General features: G+C 47.2%; 1 protein-coding gene across 2 annotated transcripts in view; it reads right to left on the bottom strand.

Annotated features, from left to right (window-relative positions):
* Positions 1-16,952, bottom strand: part of LOC309326706 (polyamine-transporting ATPase 13A3-like) — a 62,372-nt gene that overhangs the window by 13,296 nt on the left and 32,124 nt on the right. For both annotated transcript variants that reach the window (XM_081835606.1, XM_081835607.1), the window contains exons 17-27: positions 15,631-15,648; positions 15,334-15,487; positions 12,349-12,469; positions 10,484-10,608; positions 7,407-7,582; positions 6,061-6,189; positions 4,911-4,990; positions 3,421-3,463; positions 3,182-3,291; positions 2,139-2,235; positions 934-1,006 (exon numbers count right to left, since the gene is read on the bottom strand). In XM_081835606.1, the coding sequence (XP_081691732.1) occupies positions 934-1,006; positions 2,139-2,235; positions 3,182-3,291; positions 3,421-3,463; positions 4,911-4,990; positions 6,061-6,189; positions 7,407-7,582; positions 10,484-10,608; positions 12,349-12,469; positions 15,334-15,487; positions 15,631-15,648 (1,126 nt within the window). The remainder of the gene's footprint in view (positions 1-933; positions 1,007-2,138; positions 2,236-3,181; positions 3,292-3,420; positions 3,464-4,910; positions 4,991-6,060; positions 6,190-7,406; positions 7,583-10,483; positions 10,609-12,348; positions 12,470-15,333; positions 15,488-15,630; positions 15,649-16,952) is intronic.

Here is a 16,952-nt window from a genome sequence, read left to right as displayed (position 1 = left end):
TGTTGTTAACAATAATAATAATTTATTATTTATACCCTGCCCATCTGGCTGGGTTGCCCCAGCCACTCTGGGCGGCTTCCAAGAGAACACTAAAATACAATAACCTATTAAACATCAAAAGCTTCCCTAAACAGGGCTGCTTTCAGGTGTCTTCTGAAAGTCAGAAAGTTGTTTATTTCCTTGACATCTGGTGAGAGGGTGTTCCACAGGGTGGGCGCCACCACCAAGAAGGCCCTCTGCCTGGTTCCCTGTAACCTCACTTCTCGCAGGGAGGGAACCGCCAGAAGGCCCTCAGAGCTGGACCTCAGTGTCCGGGATGAACGATGGGGGTGGAGACGCTCTTTCAGGTATACTGGGCCTTTGGGGCCATTTAGGGCTTTCAAGGTCAGCACCAACACTTTGAATTGTGTTTGGAAGTGTCCTGGGAGCCAATGTAGGTCTTTCAAGACCAGTGTTATGTGGTCTTGGCGGCCGCTCCCAGTTAATATGTTACTACATAGCTGATTTACCGTATTTTTCACTCTATAAGACGCATCAGACCACAAGACGCACCTAGTTTTTGGAGGAGGAAAGAAAGTAAAAAAATAAAAATAAAAATCTGAATCTCAGAAGCCAGAACAGCAAGAGGGATCGCTGCGCAGCGAAAGCAGCAATCCCTCTTGCTGTTCTGGCTTCTGGGATAGCTGCGCAGCCTGCATTTGCTCCATAAGACGCACACACATTTCCCCTTACTTTTTAGGAGGGAAAAAGTGAGCCTTATAGAGCAAAAAATACGGTAATTGCAAGCCACCCATCCCTGGTCACCTTCGCCCCAGACCTTTACTGCACTGCCATGCCCCTTTAAGCAGTTGTGGCTCCCCTGCCGCAAAGGATCCTGGGAGACGTAGTTTGTTAAGGGTGCTAGGGGGGTCCCTGCTCCCCTGGACCACTCACTGGTGAAGGCCAATGACATGATGATGGCCACATCGATGAAGAGGTACTGCACATCTCCCAGGTTGCCCTGGATCTGGAAGAGAAGGGAGAGGTCTGACGCAGCCTTCAGCTCTCACGCAATCCTGAAAATACCTGTGTAGCCTTATTAGACTTTACCAATTGGTAGGGTGAGCGTTGCTCCCAGAACAGGGAGGAAGGAGTCAAATAACACTGAGGTTGATTCAGAGAGTTTATTCTGCTCTCCGGATAGCAGAAGGCACTTGGGTGGTCAGTTCACAGCAAGTCCAAAGAAATGAGAGATTCCATGCAGTATATATATCCTCCAGGCACCCTCTCCCCCCTTCCCCAGGAATCCAGCCACGTCAGCTTATACACGTAAGTTGACATCCATGACCATAAACAGATATTCCTGTACCGGTATAAAAGAGTGTTCCTATTCCTGTATTCCTTATCTAAGAAGGTCACCAACTCTAAAAGTACTCCTGGCACCGTTCCCGGGGGGCTGACAAGGTCTGTGTGTCAGTGTGGTCAGGGGGTAAGATAAGACCCAGATATGTTATCCCTGCTCCACTTTGGAACTGACAAGGCCATTCATTAGGCGTCACGGACTGATAAAGGAGAGAGCTTTGTTTATACAGCTGTGTTCTTGTTATGCATTTGCTCAAGTTAATGGTTTTTAGCTAATGCACCCTTGGAGAAGGAAAAATGGGGATTTGGGGGCCCGTTTCAGACTGCCTGCACAGTCAGATTTTGGAAACCCATTCCCTTCACCTGCCCCTGGGAATTTCCCCCTGGCAGGTGCCCCAAAATAAGCTCAGCCCGTTGAGTACGAGACAGTGCATCTCAGGGTTGTGGGTTCGAGTGTTGGCCAAAAGATTCCTGAGTTGCAGGGGTTGGACTACATGACCCCCAGGAACCCTTTGGACACTACGGTTCTATTAAATACATCTATTAAATAAACTTCTTCTGGCCACTGTGAGAACAAGGTACTGGACTAGACGGGCCCCCGTTGGTCCGGTCCAGCAGGGCTCTGCGTACGGAAGTCTGGGGTGACAGCAGAACCTCCATGCCTAAGAGCAGTCTAGCCCGGAATACTGGAAGGCAGGAAACAGGAGCGTTGTTGCTGTTCCGTACAGGAGGACAGGCTAGGTAGGCCACCTTGGGCCTGATCGAGCAGCCATGGTTGCCTCGCGCATTTTACTCACCGAGTAGAGGAGCAGGACGCTGAGATACTGGATGATGCTGTAAAGAGCCATGAACTTGAAGACACAGAAGGAGGTGACCAGAGCAGCGCGGCCTTCACTGGGGATGAGTGATAATAATAATTTATTCTTTATACCCCGCCCATCTGGCCGGGTTTCACCAGCCACTCTGGGCGGCTCCCAACAGAACATTAAAAACACGATAAAACATCAAACATTAAAAGCTTCCCTAAGCAGGGCTGCTTTCAGATGTATTCTAAGTTAGATAGCTGTTTATTTCCTTGACATCTAATGGGAGAGCGTTCCACAGGGAGGGAGCCACCACCGAGAAGACCCTCTGCCTGGTTCCCTGTAACCTCACTTCTCACAGGGAGGGACCCGCAAGAAGGCCCTCAGAGCTGGACCTCAGTGTCTGGGCAGAACGATGGGGGTGGAGACGCTCCTTCAGGTATACTGGGCCAAGGCTGTTTAAGGCATTAAATGTCAGCACCAACACTTTGAAATGTGTTTGGAAATGTACTGGGAGCCAATGTAGGTCTTTCAGGACTTTCAGGATATGTGGTCTTGGCAGCCATTCCCAGTCCCCAGTCTAGCTGCCGCATTCTGGATTAGTTGCAGTTTCTGAGTCACCTTCAAAGGTAGCCCCACGTAGAGCGCACGGCAGTACTCCAAGCGGGAGATAACCAGAGCATGCACCACTCTGACCAGACAGTCTGCGGGCAGGGAGGGTCTCATCCTGCGTACCAGATGGAGCTGACAGACAGCCGCCCTGGACACAGAACTGACCTGCGCCTCCATGGACAGCGGTGAGTCCAAAATGACTCCCAGGCTGTGCTCCTGGTCCTTCAGGGGCACAGTTGCCCCATTCTTTTCAGGATCCCACCTCAATCTCAATGAGGAGAGGCGCGCGGCTGTCAGCAAACATGGCGAGGCGAGCGCACTACAAATCCCAGCATGCATTCTGGCCACCCACCCCACCACCGCCGCAAGGAAACCGATTTGCAAGTCCTCCGAATTTCCTGGCGATCCAGCCAGCTGCCACCTACCGGACGAGATCTGGGACGCAGGAGATGTTGGGCGTCTTGGAGGTAAAGGGCGAAGCCACGGAGGCCTCCAGCTCCGAGAGGGAGATCCCGGCGTGGGCCCGCTTCAGCGCCTGAGGAGGAGGAGGAAGGAGAGTTGTTACGGGCCTTACATGCAAGCAGCAACACCCGCAGCTCGGCCCTGGGTGCGAATCTGCCGCCGCCGTAACGGAACGCAGGCAGAAGCGGCCTCAGCGACTTACCCCGCAGTCGTTGGCGCCGTCCCCACACATCCCCACGTAGTAGCTGGAAGGAAGAAGAAAAACCAGTAGAAAAAAGACAGTCACGGAACCGAGAAATTACACAAAACAAATGAAATGCCATGAAAATCCCTGAAACGAGAAGTAATCGACTAAAAATATTATCTTACAGAAATAAACTAAATAATAAAAATCAAATAGTTTATGGAAAAAATTAGAAAAACCTAGAATTGAACAAAGCCTTAACGGCTAAAACCTAAATGGCAAGTTTTAGACACAGCGTAACTTGAAGAAAGCCAAGCACAGTAATAAAGAGTTGAGCACTCAGATGAGAAATTTTTTTGTATTGCCTTTACAAAAAGGTTTTAAAAACCTAAATGGCACAAATTCAAAGAAAGGAATACAAGATAAGCTGTTTTAGATTTTAAACAAACTCAAGAACAGGGTTGACACGTTCCCCTGAGTTTACAAAAAATGTTTGAAAACCTAAATGGCAAGTTTTAGACACAGTTGGGCTGTGTATTCCTTTCTTGCCATTAAGGTTTTCAAACCTTTTCTGTAAACTCAGTTTGAGAAACCGTAACCTCTGAGTCCTCAGTCCTTTATTACTGCGCTTTGCTTCACCTCGGTCAAGCTAGGATTATAATACTTCAGAGGTTTTTTTTGGAGTTTTACCCCCTTTCTTTGAATTTGGTCGTTTAAGGCTTATGATTTCTCTATTTCCTTCTGAGGAAACTGAATAGTTCAGTTAAATGAGGTTTGTAGCCAGCATCCAGTTGTGGTTTTTTTTTTTTTTAAAAAAAAATATTTATTAAGGTTTTAAAGGTTACGAAAAGAAAAAGAAAACACACCAAGTTAAACACAAACTTGTAAAAAAACAGAATAAAAAAAATAGAAACAATTAAAAAAAGAAAAAAAACAACACAACAAACCTTCCCATAACTTATCTTTCATTTACTTGTTTCCTTGACCTCCTCACACCTCCCTTTTGTGTATTCTAGTTCGGTTAGCTATTTCAACAAATCCTTTCCATCTTTCCCAATTTTTATCCTATAATTTATCTTAATATAATGTAACTTTACCTTTCCTCCTTTCATCCATTAACAGTCTATTTTTACTTAGTCCTTTATAATATTTCTGCTAAAGCCACATAACTTCATTCCAACCTCCTTCTAGCATTCCTTAATTTTACAACGTTTCTGTAAATAAACTTTAAATTTCTTCCAATCTTCTTCCACCGAATCTTCTCCCTGGTCTCGGATTCTGCCAGTCATTTCCGCCAGTTCCATGTAGTCCATCACCTTCATCTGCCATTCTTCCCGGGTGGGTAGATCTTGTGTCTTCCTGTAGCCAGCATCCAGTTAAGGCTTTGTACAATTCTAGGTTTTTGTTTTGTGGAAGGCAGAATAAGGAGGGAGACGGGGTCAGACCCCCAACCTCCCGGAGCCGGGGCTGGGACTCGGGGAGCCGCAATGGCAGGGAAAGCTACTCACTCCATCTTCTGCAGGGCTTCCACCAGCTGGGTCTTCTGTTCGGGGGCCATCCGGGCATAGACCGTGCCACAGAGGAGCAGCTACAATGGAGGGAGAAGGAGGCTGGTGTCGAACAAAAAACAGAGGCATCCCAGCCCCACTTGGGGCAGCAATTCTAACCCTAGCTCCCTCCGGAAAGAGTGAAAACCCAGGGAGAACCAGGACAGCAAAGGCAGATGTGGAACTACGGACCTACAGGAAAGGAGATTGCAGGATCCGACTTGGACCTGCGAGAGACAAGGGTTCGAATCCCCACTCTGTGCCCGTGACACTTGCTGGGTGTGGCCTTGGAGGCCCTGTTGCTACCGCTTTTAATAATAATAATAATAAATTTTATTTATACCCCGCCCTCCCCGGCCAAGACCGGGCTCAGGGCGGCTAACAACCGATATAAAACAAATTGATTGAAATACAACTTAAAAACATGATTAAAATACAGCACTGAAACATTAAAATGCAGCCTCATTTCAATGGAAACTCAAATCAGTTTTTTGGGGGGATGAAAACGCCAAGTCTTCACCAAGGCTAACTATCCAGACTGGTCCTACGTGGGCCAGAAAAAAGCCAGGGAAGTCCCCAAATAGGAGTTCCATCACAGAAGAAGAAAAGAAAAAAATTAAGAGGGGAAGGGGATCAAGTTGATTCCGAGCCAAAGGCCAGGCGGAACAACTGTGTCTTACAGGCCCTGCGGAAAGAAATCAGATCCTGCAGGGCCCTGGTCTCATGAGGCAGAGCGTTCCACCACGACGGGGCCAGTGTTGAAAAGGCCCTGGCTCTGGTTGAAGTTAATCTAAATTCCTTAGGGCCCGGGACCACTAGGGTGTTGCTATTTATGGACCTTAAGGTTCTCCATGGGGCATACCGGGAGAGGCGGTCCCGTAGGTACGAGGGTCCTAGGCCATGACTTACATGAAGACAAGGACCTGGGTTCAAATCCTGGCTCTGTGGCCCACACTCCACCCCGCTTGCTGTTCTCTGCACTGACTGACAACAGCGGCTCTCCAAGGGTTCGGATGCAGGGGACACCTCTCCCCCTACCCAGAGATGCCCCTAGCAGGGTCCAAACCTGCCACCTTCCCCCCCCCCCTGCCATTCTCTCCAAAGGACGTACCTTAGGCAAGAGATCCGGGAAGTGGTCGAGAATGACCGAGAAGGACTTTCCGCCGACTGCAAAGTGGTAGCTGGTGTCTGGGGGGGCCGCAGGGGGCTGGTCCTCCTTGTCCAGCATCAGCTTGATATCCTGGAGGAAAACAGGGCGGGATATAAATAATAATAATAATAATAATAATAATAATAATAATAATAATAATAATAATTACAGTGGTGCCTCGCAAGACGAAATTAATCCGTTCCGCGAGGCTCTTCGTATAGCGGTTTTTTCGTCTTGCGAAGCAAGCCCATTGACAGCTTAGCGGATTAGTGCTATTAGCGGTTTAGTGGCTTTTAGCGATCAGCTGTTAAGCGGCTTAGTGGCTTAGGAAAAGGGGGGGGGAAAGGGGGGAAACCCGCAGGAACTCGCAAGACATTTTCGTCTTGCGAAGCAAGCCCATAGGGAAATTCGTTTTGCGAAGCGCCTCCAAAATGGAAAACCCTTTCGTCTAGCGGGTTTTCCGTCTTGCGAGGCGTTCATCTTGCGGGGCACCACTGTATTAATTATTATTATTATACAGTGTGGAAAACCCTCCCTCTCCAAAGACAAGGAGGTCCATCGGTATTAGAGAACAAAGAAAGCAGAGAGGAAAAGGTGAGGATTCACTTAGCAGGGGTCAGGAATCTTTTTCAGCAGGGGGCAGGTCCACTGTCCCTCAGACCTTCTGGGGGGCCGGACTATATTTTGAAAAGAAAAATGAACGAATTCCTATGCCCCACAAATAAGCCAGGGATGCATTTTAAATAAAAGGACACATTCTACTCATGCAAAAACACGCTGATTCCCGGACCGTCCGCGGGCCGGATTCAGAAGGCGGTTGGGCCAGATCCGGCCCCTGGGCCTTAATTTGCCTACCCACGATTCGGAGTAATAAATCTTCTCCTTGCGGAGGGGTGTGGATTTTTGCTTGCAACCAGATGACTGAATAAAAAGGACTATAAATATAAACTGCTCGTTCCTTCTTTGTCTTTAAAGTTACCGAAGGGAGGGCAGGACTCCCCACGCCTGACCTGGCGCCCGTGACTTGCACCCCCTGGGGAGACCGGAGGCAGCAAGTAAGCACTTCTGAATCCCAGTTGCTGGAAATGGATGAAAAGGTGAGTGAGTTGCCTTTTGTGCTCGGGGTCAGACTGGATGGCCTTCAGGTGCCCCGTTCCAACTCGACAGTTCCAGGAACCCTGCTTGCAACCATTCGGAGCCGTTGGTCTGATCCTGCAGGGTCCCCTTGCGTTCTTAATGCCTGCCCCCCAAAAAAACAAGCCATAAAAGGGGCTGTTGCCGCTGCAGGCATCTTGAAGGAGCCTCACCTCCTTGCTCGCCTTGTCCGATATTTCCAGCGCAGGGAGCTCGTCCGCATACTGCCAGTGAATGGTGGCCGGCTGTCCGTCTCTGGGAGGAACGGCCTCGGTCAGAATCACCTTGCCCTTGGCGGGAATCATGCCACATTCGCGCCCCACCGAGATGGCCGTCAGCAGGTTATCTCCTGGCAAGGGAGAGGAGGAAGAGGAAGAGGAGGAGGCAGCGGAGGAGAAGGGAGAAGAGAAAGACCGTCACAGCAATGCAGCTAATAATAATAATAATAATTTATTATTTATACCCCGCCCGTCTGGCTGGGTTTCCCCAGCCACTCTGGACTGCACCCAAAAAAACACCAAAATACAATAACCTATTAAACGTTAAAAGCTTCCCTAAACAGGGCTGCCTTCAGATGTCTTCTAAAAGTCTGGTGGTTGTTTTTCTCTTTGACATCTGGTGGGAGGGCGTTCCACAGGGTGGGAGCCACCACCGAGAAGGCCCTCTGCCTGGTTCCCTGTAACTTGGCGCCTTGCCAGAAGGCGCTCGGCGCTGGACCTCTGTGTCCGGGTAGAACAATGGGGGTGGAGACGCTCCTTCAGGTCTACTGCTGGGGGGGAAGCTAGGCACCCCAGGTAACCTGGCCCCTAATTCCACTGCCCCTGATCCTGCTCTAGGGTCCTAATGGCTGGTGTAATTTGGATTCGGTTTACTTTTAAAAAAATAAAAATCAACATTTTAGCCGAAAAACAAACAATCAGAGCCTTTACAAATCTAATTTACCTTCCTCTCGACTTCCCTTTTGTGGGTATTTATTTCATATCTTTTTTATTACCGCATATCCAATTCAAATATATTTACAGTAATACCTCTGGGAACGTCTGCCTTGTCTAGTGTCTGCTTCGGCAAATGTCAGTGGCAAACCCAGAAGTACTGGAACAGGTTATTTTTGAGTTTGCTGCTCGCGCATGCGCAGAAGGGCTAAACTGCACATGGGCAGAAGTGCAAACCACTCCGCGCCCGTGCACAGATGCGGCGCTTTGCCCTGCGTCCTTTTCGGCTAGCTAGCGGCCGGGGCTCCGGAACGAATCCCCGTCGCAAAACAAGGTGCAACTGTATCCATTTCCCCTTAATGATCTCTTACTGCATGTGTTTACAGTGGTGCCCCGCAAGACGAATGCCTCGCAAGACGAAAAACTCGCTAGACGAAAGGGTTTTCCGTTTTTTGAGGTGCCTCGCAAGACGAATTTCCCTATGGGCTTGCTTCGCAAGACGAAAACATCTTGCGAGTTCTTGCAAGTTTTTTTCCTCCCCCCCTTTTTCTAATCCGCTAATCCGCTAATGGCCGTGCTTAGCAAGACGAAAAAACCGCAAGACGAAGAGACTCGCGGAACGAATTATTTTCGTCTTGCGAGGCACCACTGTATATCAATCCCGCTGAATTTTTTAATTTGTTGACAATATGTCCTCAAATAATCGATAAATTTCCCCCCGTTCTGTTTTTAAAAGTCTCTCTTCTTGATTTCTTATTCTTCAGGTAAGTTTTGCCATTTCTGCGTACAGTGGTACCTCAGGTTACATACGCTTCAGGTTACAGACTCCGCTAACCCAGAAATAGTACCTTGGGTTAAGAACTTTGCTTCAGGTGAGAACAGAAATTGTGCTCCGGCAGTGCAACAGCAGCAGGCGGCCCCATTAGCTAAAGTGGTGCTTCAGGTTAACAGTTTCAGGTTAAGAACAGAACTCCGGAACGAATTAAGTATTTAACCCGAGGTACCACTGTATTCTGTTCATTTTAATCGCCGATCTTCTTTAGTTGGAACTGTTTCTTCCTCCCATCTTTGGGCATGGACCATTCGAGTAGCCGTGTGTTTGTTTACTTAGTAAATTTGCACGCTGCCCTTTGCCCGAAGATCTCAGGGCGCTTCGCAGGGCCTTCTCAGTGGTGGCTCCGACCTGGTGGAACCCATGAGACCAGGGCCCTGAAGGATTTAACTTCCTTCTGCAGGGCCTGTAAGACAGAGCTATTCCGCCTGGCCTTTAATTTGAATTCTGCCTGATCTTTTATTCCTCTTCCTTCCCTTTTTATGAAGATTACCCGCTCTGGGATCCCACAGCTAATTCTCCCCTGGTCTCCTCGCTGGCCCAAAAAGCACTAATTTAGCCAGCAAGCCCTGGTGATCATCTAATGTTCATTGGATGGATTTCCCCCCAAATTGATTTTTGAATTCTGAATTTATTGTTGTTCATGTTTTATACTGTATTCCATGCTGTTTTTTTGTTGCATTAATTGTTTTAAATTTGTTGTTAGCCGCCCTCAACCAGGAAGGGCGGGGTATAAATAAAAATATATTATTTATTATTATTACTTATTATAAATACCGTATTTTTCGCCCTATAGGACGCACCGGCCCATAGGATGCACCTAGTTTTTTGGGGGGGAAATCAAGGAAAAAATTTTTATTTCCCCACCAGGTTTGCGCAGCCATCCCCAAGCTAGAAGTGGGAGACAGAGCGCTCCGTCTCCCTCTTCTGCCTTCAGGGACAGCCTCTCTAGCCCCCATGGGGCAGCGGCTTGCCCCGCTGTCCCCCGAGCTTGAGGGCTGGCGATGGGGAGAAGCAAGCTTGCTTCTCCCCCCGCCAGCCCCCAGATCAGGTCGGGGAATAGTGGGGTGGCGGCGCTCCGCCTCCCCGCTATCCCCCGAGCTTGTGGGGCTGGCGGAGGGAGAGAAGCAAGCTTGCTTCTCCCCCCCGCCAGCCTCCAGATCAGGTTGGGGAATAGAGGGGTCACCGACCCCTCTCGCTCTCCAGGCTTCAGCGAAAGCCTGCATTCGCCCCGTAGGACACACACGCATTTCCCCTTCATTTTTGGAGGGGGAAAAGTGCGTCCTATAGGGCGAAAAATACGGTAACAATAATGTATGTGAGAGTCAATATATTAAAACGGTATCAGAAAGAATCATTCTTGTGTGTATGTGTGTTTGGGGGCTCCTCAGCCTGGGCAGGTAGCCCATCTAAGGGAAGCAGAACTCTTGGTCCTGAATCTTTGCTGAGCACCCGCTGCCCCACCTCCAGGCCCCACCCAGCGCACCTGTCACCATGACGAGGCGGATGCGGGCCCTCTGCAGCTCAGCCAGGATCGGGACCGTCTCAGGCTTCAGCTTGTTCTGTAGCACCACCAGACCCAGGAAGTCCATGTTGCACTCGATGACGTCTCTGCAAGGGAGATGGATGCGTTAGAGAGAGAGAGAGAGAGGAAAAAACGAGGATCGTGGCCAGTGTATGTCAGGGGAAATGAGAGGCAGGGAGGAGGAGGAGACAGTCTCTTTTTCTTTTTCTCTTTTGCTTTTAAGTGCTTTATTGATTGAAAACTTTATAACAGAAATGTACAACAGATATTATAGGCAAAACGAGAAATAAAAACAAACCATTATTCATTCTTTAACTAGTTTTGTGCATCCATTTGTGATTACATTTGTCAAGATCCCCAATCTTCCCCTTGCATTCCCGATTTAAATTCCTTAAATATGCGCTTGAGCTTTACTTTTGCCGTATTATTGACTTGCTATAAAGTTTGCTTTGTACGGTTATCCTATTTGCACACCAAAGCTCCATCAAGACCCGCCAACGGACTGATCTTTCAACAATGTTCTTTTACATAAACTCTGTAAATATGCCACTCTCCGGGAAGAAAAAAACCCATCCGTAGTGTCTCTTAACCTTGCTGATAACCTCGCCAGTTCGGCGTATTCACTTATTTTATTTTGCCAGTCTGATTTAGATGGGCTATCCTCTCCCTTCCAACCTTCTGCGATTAGAATTCTGGCAGAGACTTTAACATACATTAAAAGACTCTCCTGTATTTTTTTGAGGGGGTGGGTGGGGATTTCATTTCCCGTAATTCCTAGCAGGAAGGCTACAGGGTTTTTTTTAGGGAAGGAACATTTGAACATTTTCTTCAGCTCGTTATAAATCGTTTCCCAAAAGTGTCTGATCTTTTTACTGTTCCGCTGTAGTGATCAGATGGGATAAAATATGCATCAAGCCATTGTGTCTGCGATGAAAGCATTGCTTTGTTGTTGTTTTTTTGCATTGCTTTGACTGGGTTTGATTCATTGACAATAATTTCTGATCGAATCCCACAAGCCTCTGGATCTATGCCATTTTTCTCTACTGCCCAATTCTCTATGTCTGGCAAGCACGTATAAGCATTCTAGGACACAGACCAGTTGCCGGTTGCTGCACCAGGCATCCTAGGCCATAAAGATAGATGATAGTTAGCTTTGATGTAGCTATTGTTAGGTTTGTTAATTTTAGGGCCAGGAAGAGAGTTCAGGAAGAGAGTTCACAAAGGAAAGAAATCCCCAGAGTGGCTGGGGAAACTCAGCCAGATGGGCGGGGTATTATTTATTTATTTATTTATTTATTTATTTATTACTACTACTACTACTACTACTACTACCACCCATCCTTCCTTCCTCTCATGTTTTACTGCAGTTTTATGACCTCCAGGGTTTTGCTGAATCATTCCTCCTTTTATTCCTGTTTTATTTACTCTGAACTACATATGCATGCTCAAGTAGGAAATAATTTCTTTGTAGTTAAAAGAATTTCTTCTGATTTGACTTTGTCCCACGTGGGTTTTTTTTTTTAAATGCTCAGAGGAAATTTATTGGTTCTTACGAACACTGTGTAAAAAGTTCTTTTGTGAATAAAACGACCTGGGCCGAGGGGTGGAGAGGAATTATTATTATGCACCCCTCCCAGAGTCTTGCTGGTCAAGCCTCTGTGTGTCTTCTATTAATCAGAGTCTAATCCTTCTTTTGCTTTGGGAACGCTACATTCCGCCACATGTGGATCTATGTGCCTTCAGCCTCCCTGCAAGTGTTTCTCTCAGATCTGAAAATATTAGCCAGCTTAACAGGCGTTAACATCTAACGGAGGAGACAGTCTGACCTGCTGATATGCTGGATCTTGTGCCAGCTGAATTTGCTCTCCAACCGCCGGCTTGCCAGAGCGATGACCCGCAGTCCTCGGCGCGTGTAGGACTCCAGCACGGCTGAGAAGGTATCTGGAACTGAACGGCGGCAACATCAGGTGTTAAAGGTGGGGGCCAGGAGAGGAGCCCTATGGCTGGATCAGGCCAGCGACTCATCTCGGAGGGGCCAAGTAACCCTAGGAACCCAGGAGTCCTAACAGACTGCCACTGAACCTGGAGGCTCCTTACAAACGGGTTGGGTCAGTGGCCTGCCCAGTCGAGCACCCTGGTCCCACAGTGGTCAGGCGGAGGCCTCAACCCACAAGCAGGATCCGTGCCCAAGAGAAAGCCTCCCCTCCTGTGGTTTTCGGGAACTGGGATTCGGGAAGATTTGGTCTTCAGGTTGTGGAGGACAGAGAACGGCCGTTGTGTATTAGGGAAAATGTTGGAATGAAACTGTCTGGCTTTAGTAGAAATGATATAAGGAGTTATGTATAAATAAGCATTAAGTTTTAAGTTTCAAGGTGTTTTACGGTAAGATAAGGTTAAACAAAGTAACGCAAATTTTTAGCAGTAATGTTATAGAATAAGGTAAAATTGGATTATGAATAGGTGAGAATGTAAAATTACAATATATTAAGATAAATTATTAAGATAAAAGCAAAAATGGAAAGGATTTGCTGAAACTGCTAATTGAATTAGAATACAAAAAAGGGAGGTGTGAGGAGGTCAGGGAAACAAGTAAATGAAAGACAAGACATGGAATGATTGAAATGTTTTTAATTGTTTTTATTTTTCTGTATTTTGTATTTTTCTTATTTTCTTTTTCTTTTTTATTTTTGTAACATTTTCGAAACTTTAATAAATATTATTTTAAAAAAAAGAAAAAAGAGAACGGCCGTTGCGGCTGGTAGCTTGCAACTGTTTCGCCTGTTCTTTTATTTGTACCCAAAACAAATGAAAATCCCTGAAACGAAAAGTAATCAACTAGAAATATTGTCTTATGGAAATAGACTAAATAATAAAAATAAAGACGTTTAAGGGAAAAATTAGAAAAACCTAAAATTGAACAAGGCCTTAACGGGATGCCGGCTACAAACCTCGTTTCACTGAACTATTCAGTTTCCTCAGAAGCAAATAGAAAAATCATAAACCTTAAATGACCAAAATTCAAAAAAAGGGGGTAGAACTCCCAAAAATTCTGAAGTATTATAATCCAACTCCAAAGCGCAGTAGTTAAGGCCTTGTTCAATTTTAGGTTTTTCAAATTTTTTCCTTAAACTTTTTGATTTTTATTATTTAGTCTATTTCCATTTCTCGTTTCAGGGATTTTCACAGTATTTCATTTGTTTTGTGTAATTTCTCGATTCCATGACTGTCTTTTTTTCTACTGGTTTTATTTGTACAGGGCTCAGAGAGCTCTTTGTTTAAGCCGGTGGTTCTCAAGGGGGGGGGGGTGTGTGTTGCACCCCCCCTGGTGTGGCAGGAAAGGACGGAGAGGGTGGCAGGAAGACTCGAGGACCACCACAGAAACATTTAAACATTTCAGTGTCGTATAATATCAAAATATTATTATTATTATTATTAACTAACTTTGTATATAGCCCTATACTCGTAGATTTCAGGGCAGTTCAGAACATAAAACTACAATATAAAAAACACAAAGTACATAATAAAAATAAAAATCCCCAATTAAGCCAATAGTTTTCTTTTAAATTATTTGCAGAATATGAATAGATGTATTTTAAAAATGTGAGTAAGGGCTGCAAGGGATACTGCAAGCTGATACCTCTCACTGGGTTTGCATACATACTTAAGATACATATGTAAGAGGCTTATTTATACTTATATTTGGGGAATGATTTGTGTCTTTATGTAGCTGCATTGTTTCAAACCATCATATTATAAAGCAGTTGTGTTTTATGCTATAAATCAAGCACAGCTAGGAGTCCTTTCTGTTTCCCAATGTAGTCCTTATCTATTTTTAAAAATCGTAGTGGAGCGAGCAAATTTTTATTCTGGAAGTGTGGCCCAGAGAAGAAAAGTTGGGAGAACCACTGGTTTAAGCAGTTTGCGCTTTTTCGACCCTTGGGGATAATATATAATTTAAGGAACACTGGCTCCCAGTACGTTTCCAAGCACAATTCAGAGTGTTGGCGCTGACCTCTAAAGCCCTAAACAGCCTTGGTCCTGTATACCTGAAGGAGCGTCTCCACCCCCATCGTTCAGCCCGGACACTGAGGTCCAGCGCCAAGGGCCTTCTGGAAGTTCCCTCATTGCGAGAAGCGAGGTTGCAGGGAACCAGGCAGAGGGCCTTCTTGGTGGTGGCACCCGCCCTGTGGAACTCCCTCCCTTCAGATTTCAAGGAAATAAAGAACTATCTGACTTTTAGAAGACATCTGAAGGCAGCCCTGTTTGGGGAAGTTTTAAATTACTGATGTTTTAATGTATTTTTAATCTTTTGTTGGGAGCGGCCCAGAGTGGATGGGGAAACCTAGCAATATTATTATTATTATTATTATTATTATTATTATTAGGAACCACCCTGTTATAGCAACTGCAGTTTCTTTTGAACTGTTTACAGCTCTGCATCCTCAACGCGGCTGCAACCGGCCCTGGGACCCTAAGACGCAGGACAGGTAAGAAAAGGGGACGACTGTTCATATTAATCAGGGGTCAGCAAACTTTTTCAGCAGGGGGCTGGTCCACTGTCCCTCAGACCTTGTGGGGGGCTGGACTATACTCTGAAAAGTAATAATGAACGAATTCCTCTGCCCCACAAATAACCCAGAGATGCATTTTAAATAAAAGGACACATTCTTCTCATGTAAAAACACGCTGATTCCCGGACCATCCGTGGGCCGGATTGAGAAGGCGATTGGGCTGGATCCGGCCCCCGGGCCTTAGTTTGCCTACCCACGATCTTAACCATAGCGATTACTCTCAAGAAAGAAGCAGCCCACCCGTCTCCTTGCGGCAGAGGCTGCCCACCGTCTCCGGAGCGCCCTTCATGTAGGCCACCAGTCGCTTCTCCCCCAACGTTCGGGTCACGACGCTCATGCGCTGCAGGCTGGATGAGAAGGGGAACTGCGCCAGGATGCCAATTTCGTAGACTTTCTGCAAGAGGCGAGGAGGTGAGCGAAGGGGCCAGGTGGGAGGCTGTCTCGGGGCACCTGCGCTTCCCATCCCCAAACCCACCCCCAAAAGGGGGAGAAAACTCCAGTGGTGCTGAGAGGAGGAGAAAAGCAGGGACCACTCACCATCAGCTCCATCAGCTCCTGAAAGAGAGAGGGAGATAAAGAAAGAAAGAAAGAAAGAAAGAAAGAAAGAAAGAAAGAAAGAAAGAAAGACGTCAATAGTCTGTCGTTATGCATAAGAAGGGACGCGGGTGGCACTGTGAGTTAAACCACAGAGCCTAGGACTTGCCGATCAGAAGGTCGGCGGTTTGAATCCCCGCGACGGGGTGAGCTCCCGTTGCTCAGTCCCTGCTCCTGCCAACCTAGCAGTTCGAAAGCACGTCAAAGTGCAAGTAGATAAATAGGTACCACTCCGGCAGGAAGGTAAACGGTGTTTCCGTGCGCTGCTCTGGTTCGCCAGAAGCGGCTTAGTCCTGCTGGCCACATGACCCGGAAGCTGTACGCCGGCTCCCTCGGCCAGTAAAGCGAGATGAGCGCCGCAACCCCAGAGTCGGCCGCGACTGGACCTAACGGTCAGGGGTCCCTTTGCCTTTACGTTATGCATAAGAACCTGGGCAAGAGCCAGCAAATTCGGGCTCCAGAGACCCAAACGCACTGTGCTAGTATTAATTAACATACTTTTCCGTGTATAGGACTAGGTTTTTTTTATTTAAAAATTATGTTCAAAATTGTGGGTCGTCTTATACACGGATACAACCTCCCCCCATTTTCTCAATTTGGAGTCCCCCCAAAATAGTGGGTGTCTTATACATGGGGGCATGTTATACACAGAAAAACATGGTACCTTTTTTATTTATTTCCTAAAATTTATACACGGCTGGATTGTTGAAAACACAAAAAGCGAAACACCACCTCAAAGGCTGCATTTTACTGTTTTAATGTTGTATTTTAATCTTGTTTTTACCGTATTTTTCGCCCTATAGGACACACTTTCCCCCCTCCAAAAATGAAGGGGAAATGTGTGTGCGTCCTATGGGGCGAATGCAGGCTTTCGCTGAAGCCTGGAGAGCGAGAGGCGTCGGTGCGCACCCACCCCTCTCGCTCTCCACGCTTCAGGAAGCTATCCGCAAGCCTTGGGAGCCCGGTGAAAGGGCCCGCCGGGCTCCCAAGGCTTGCGGGCAGCAGCCTGCAGCCCGAAGCACGGGGCGCACTCCGGAGCGCACCCCGTGCTTTGCGCAGATGTCCGCAAGCTCGGGCTTCCCCCGCCCCCAGCCCCGCAAGCTCCTGGAGCGATGGCGAGGTTGAGCGCAACCTCGCCTTTGCTCCCGGACCCCCAGCCCCGAGGATAAAAACGAAGCCAGGACAGCTAGCGGGATCCATCCCGCTCGCTGTCATGGCTTCTTTGCTCTTTGGGGCTCGGGGGGAAAATAATATTTTTTTTCTCC

The sequence above is a fragment of the Podarcis erhardii genome, assembly GCF_964252035.2.
Source record: "Podarcis erhardii genome assembly, chromosome: 13".
NCBI lineage: Eukaryota > Metazoa > Chordata > Lepidosauria > Squamata > Lacertidae > Podarcis > Podarcis erhardii.
The sequence above is the reverse complement of the archived record's forward strand: the minus strand, read 5'-3'. Positions and strand labels throughout refer to the sequence as shown.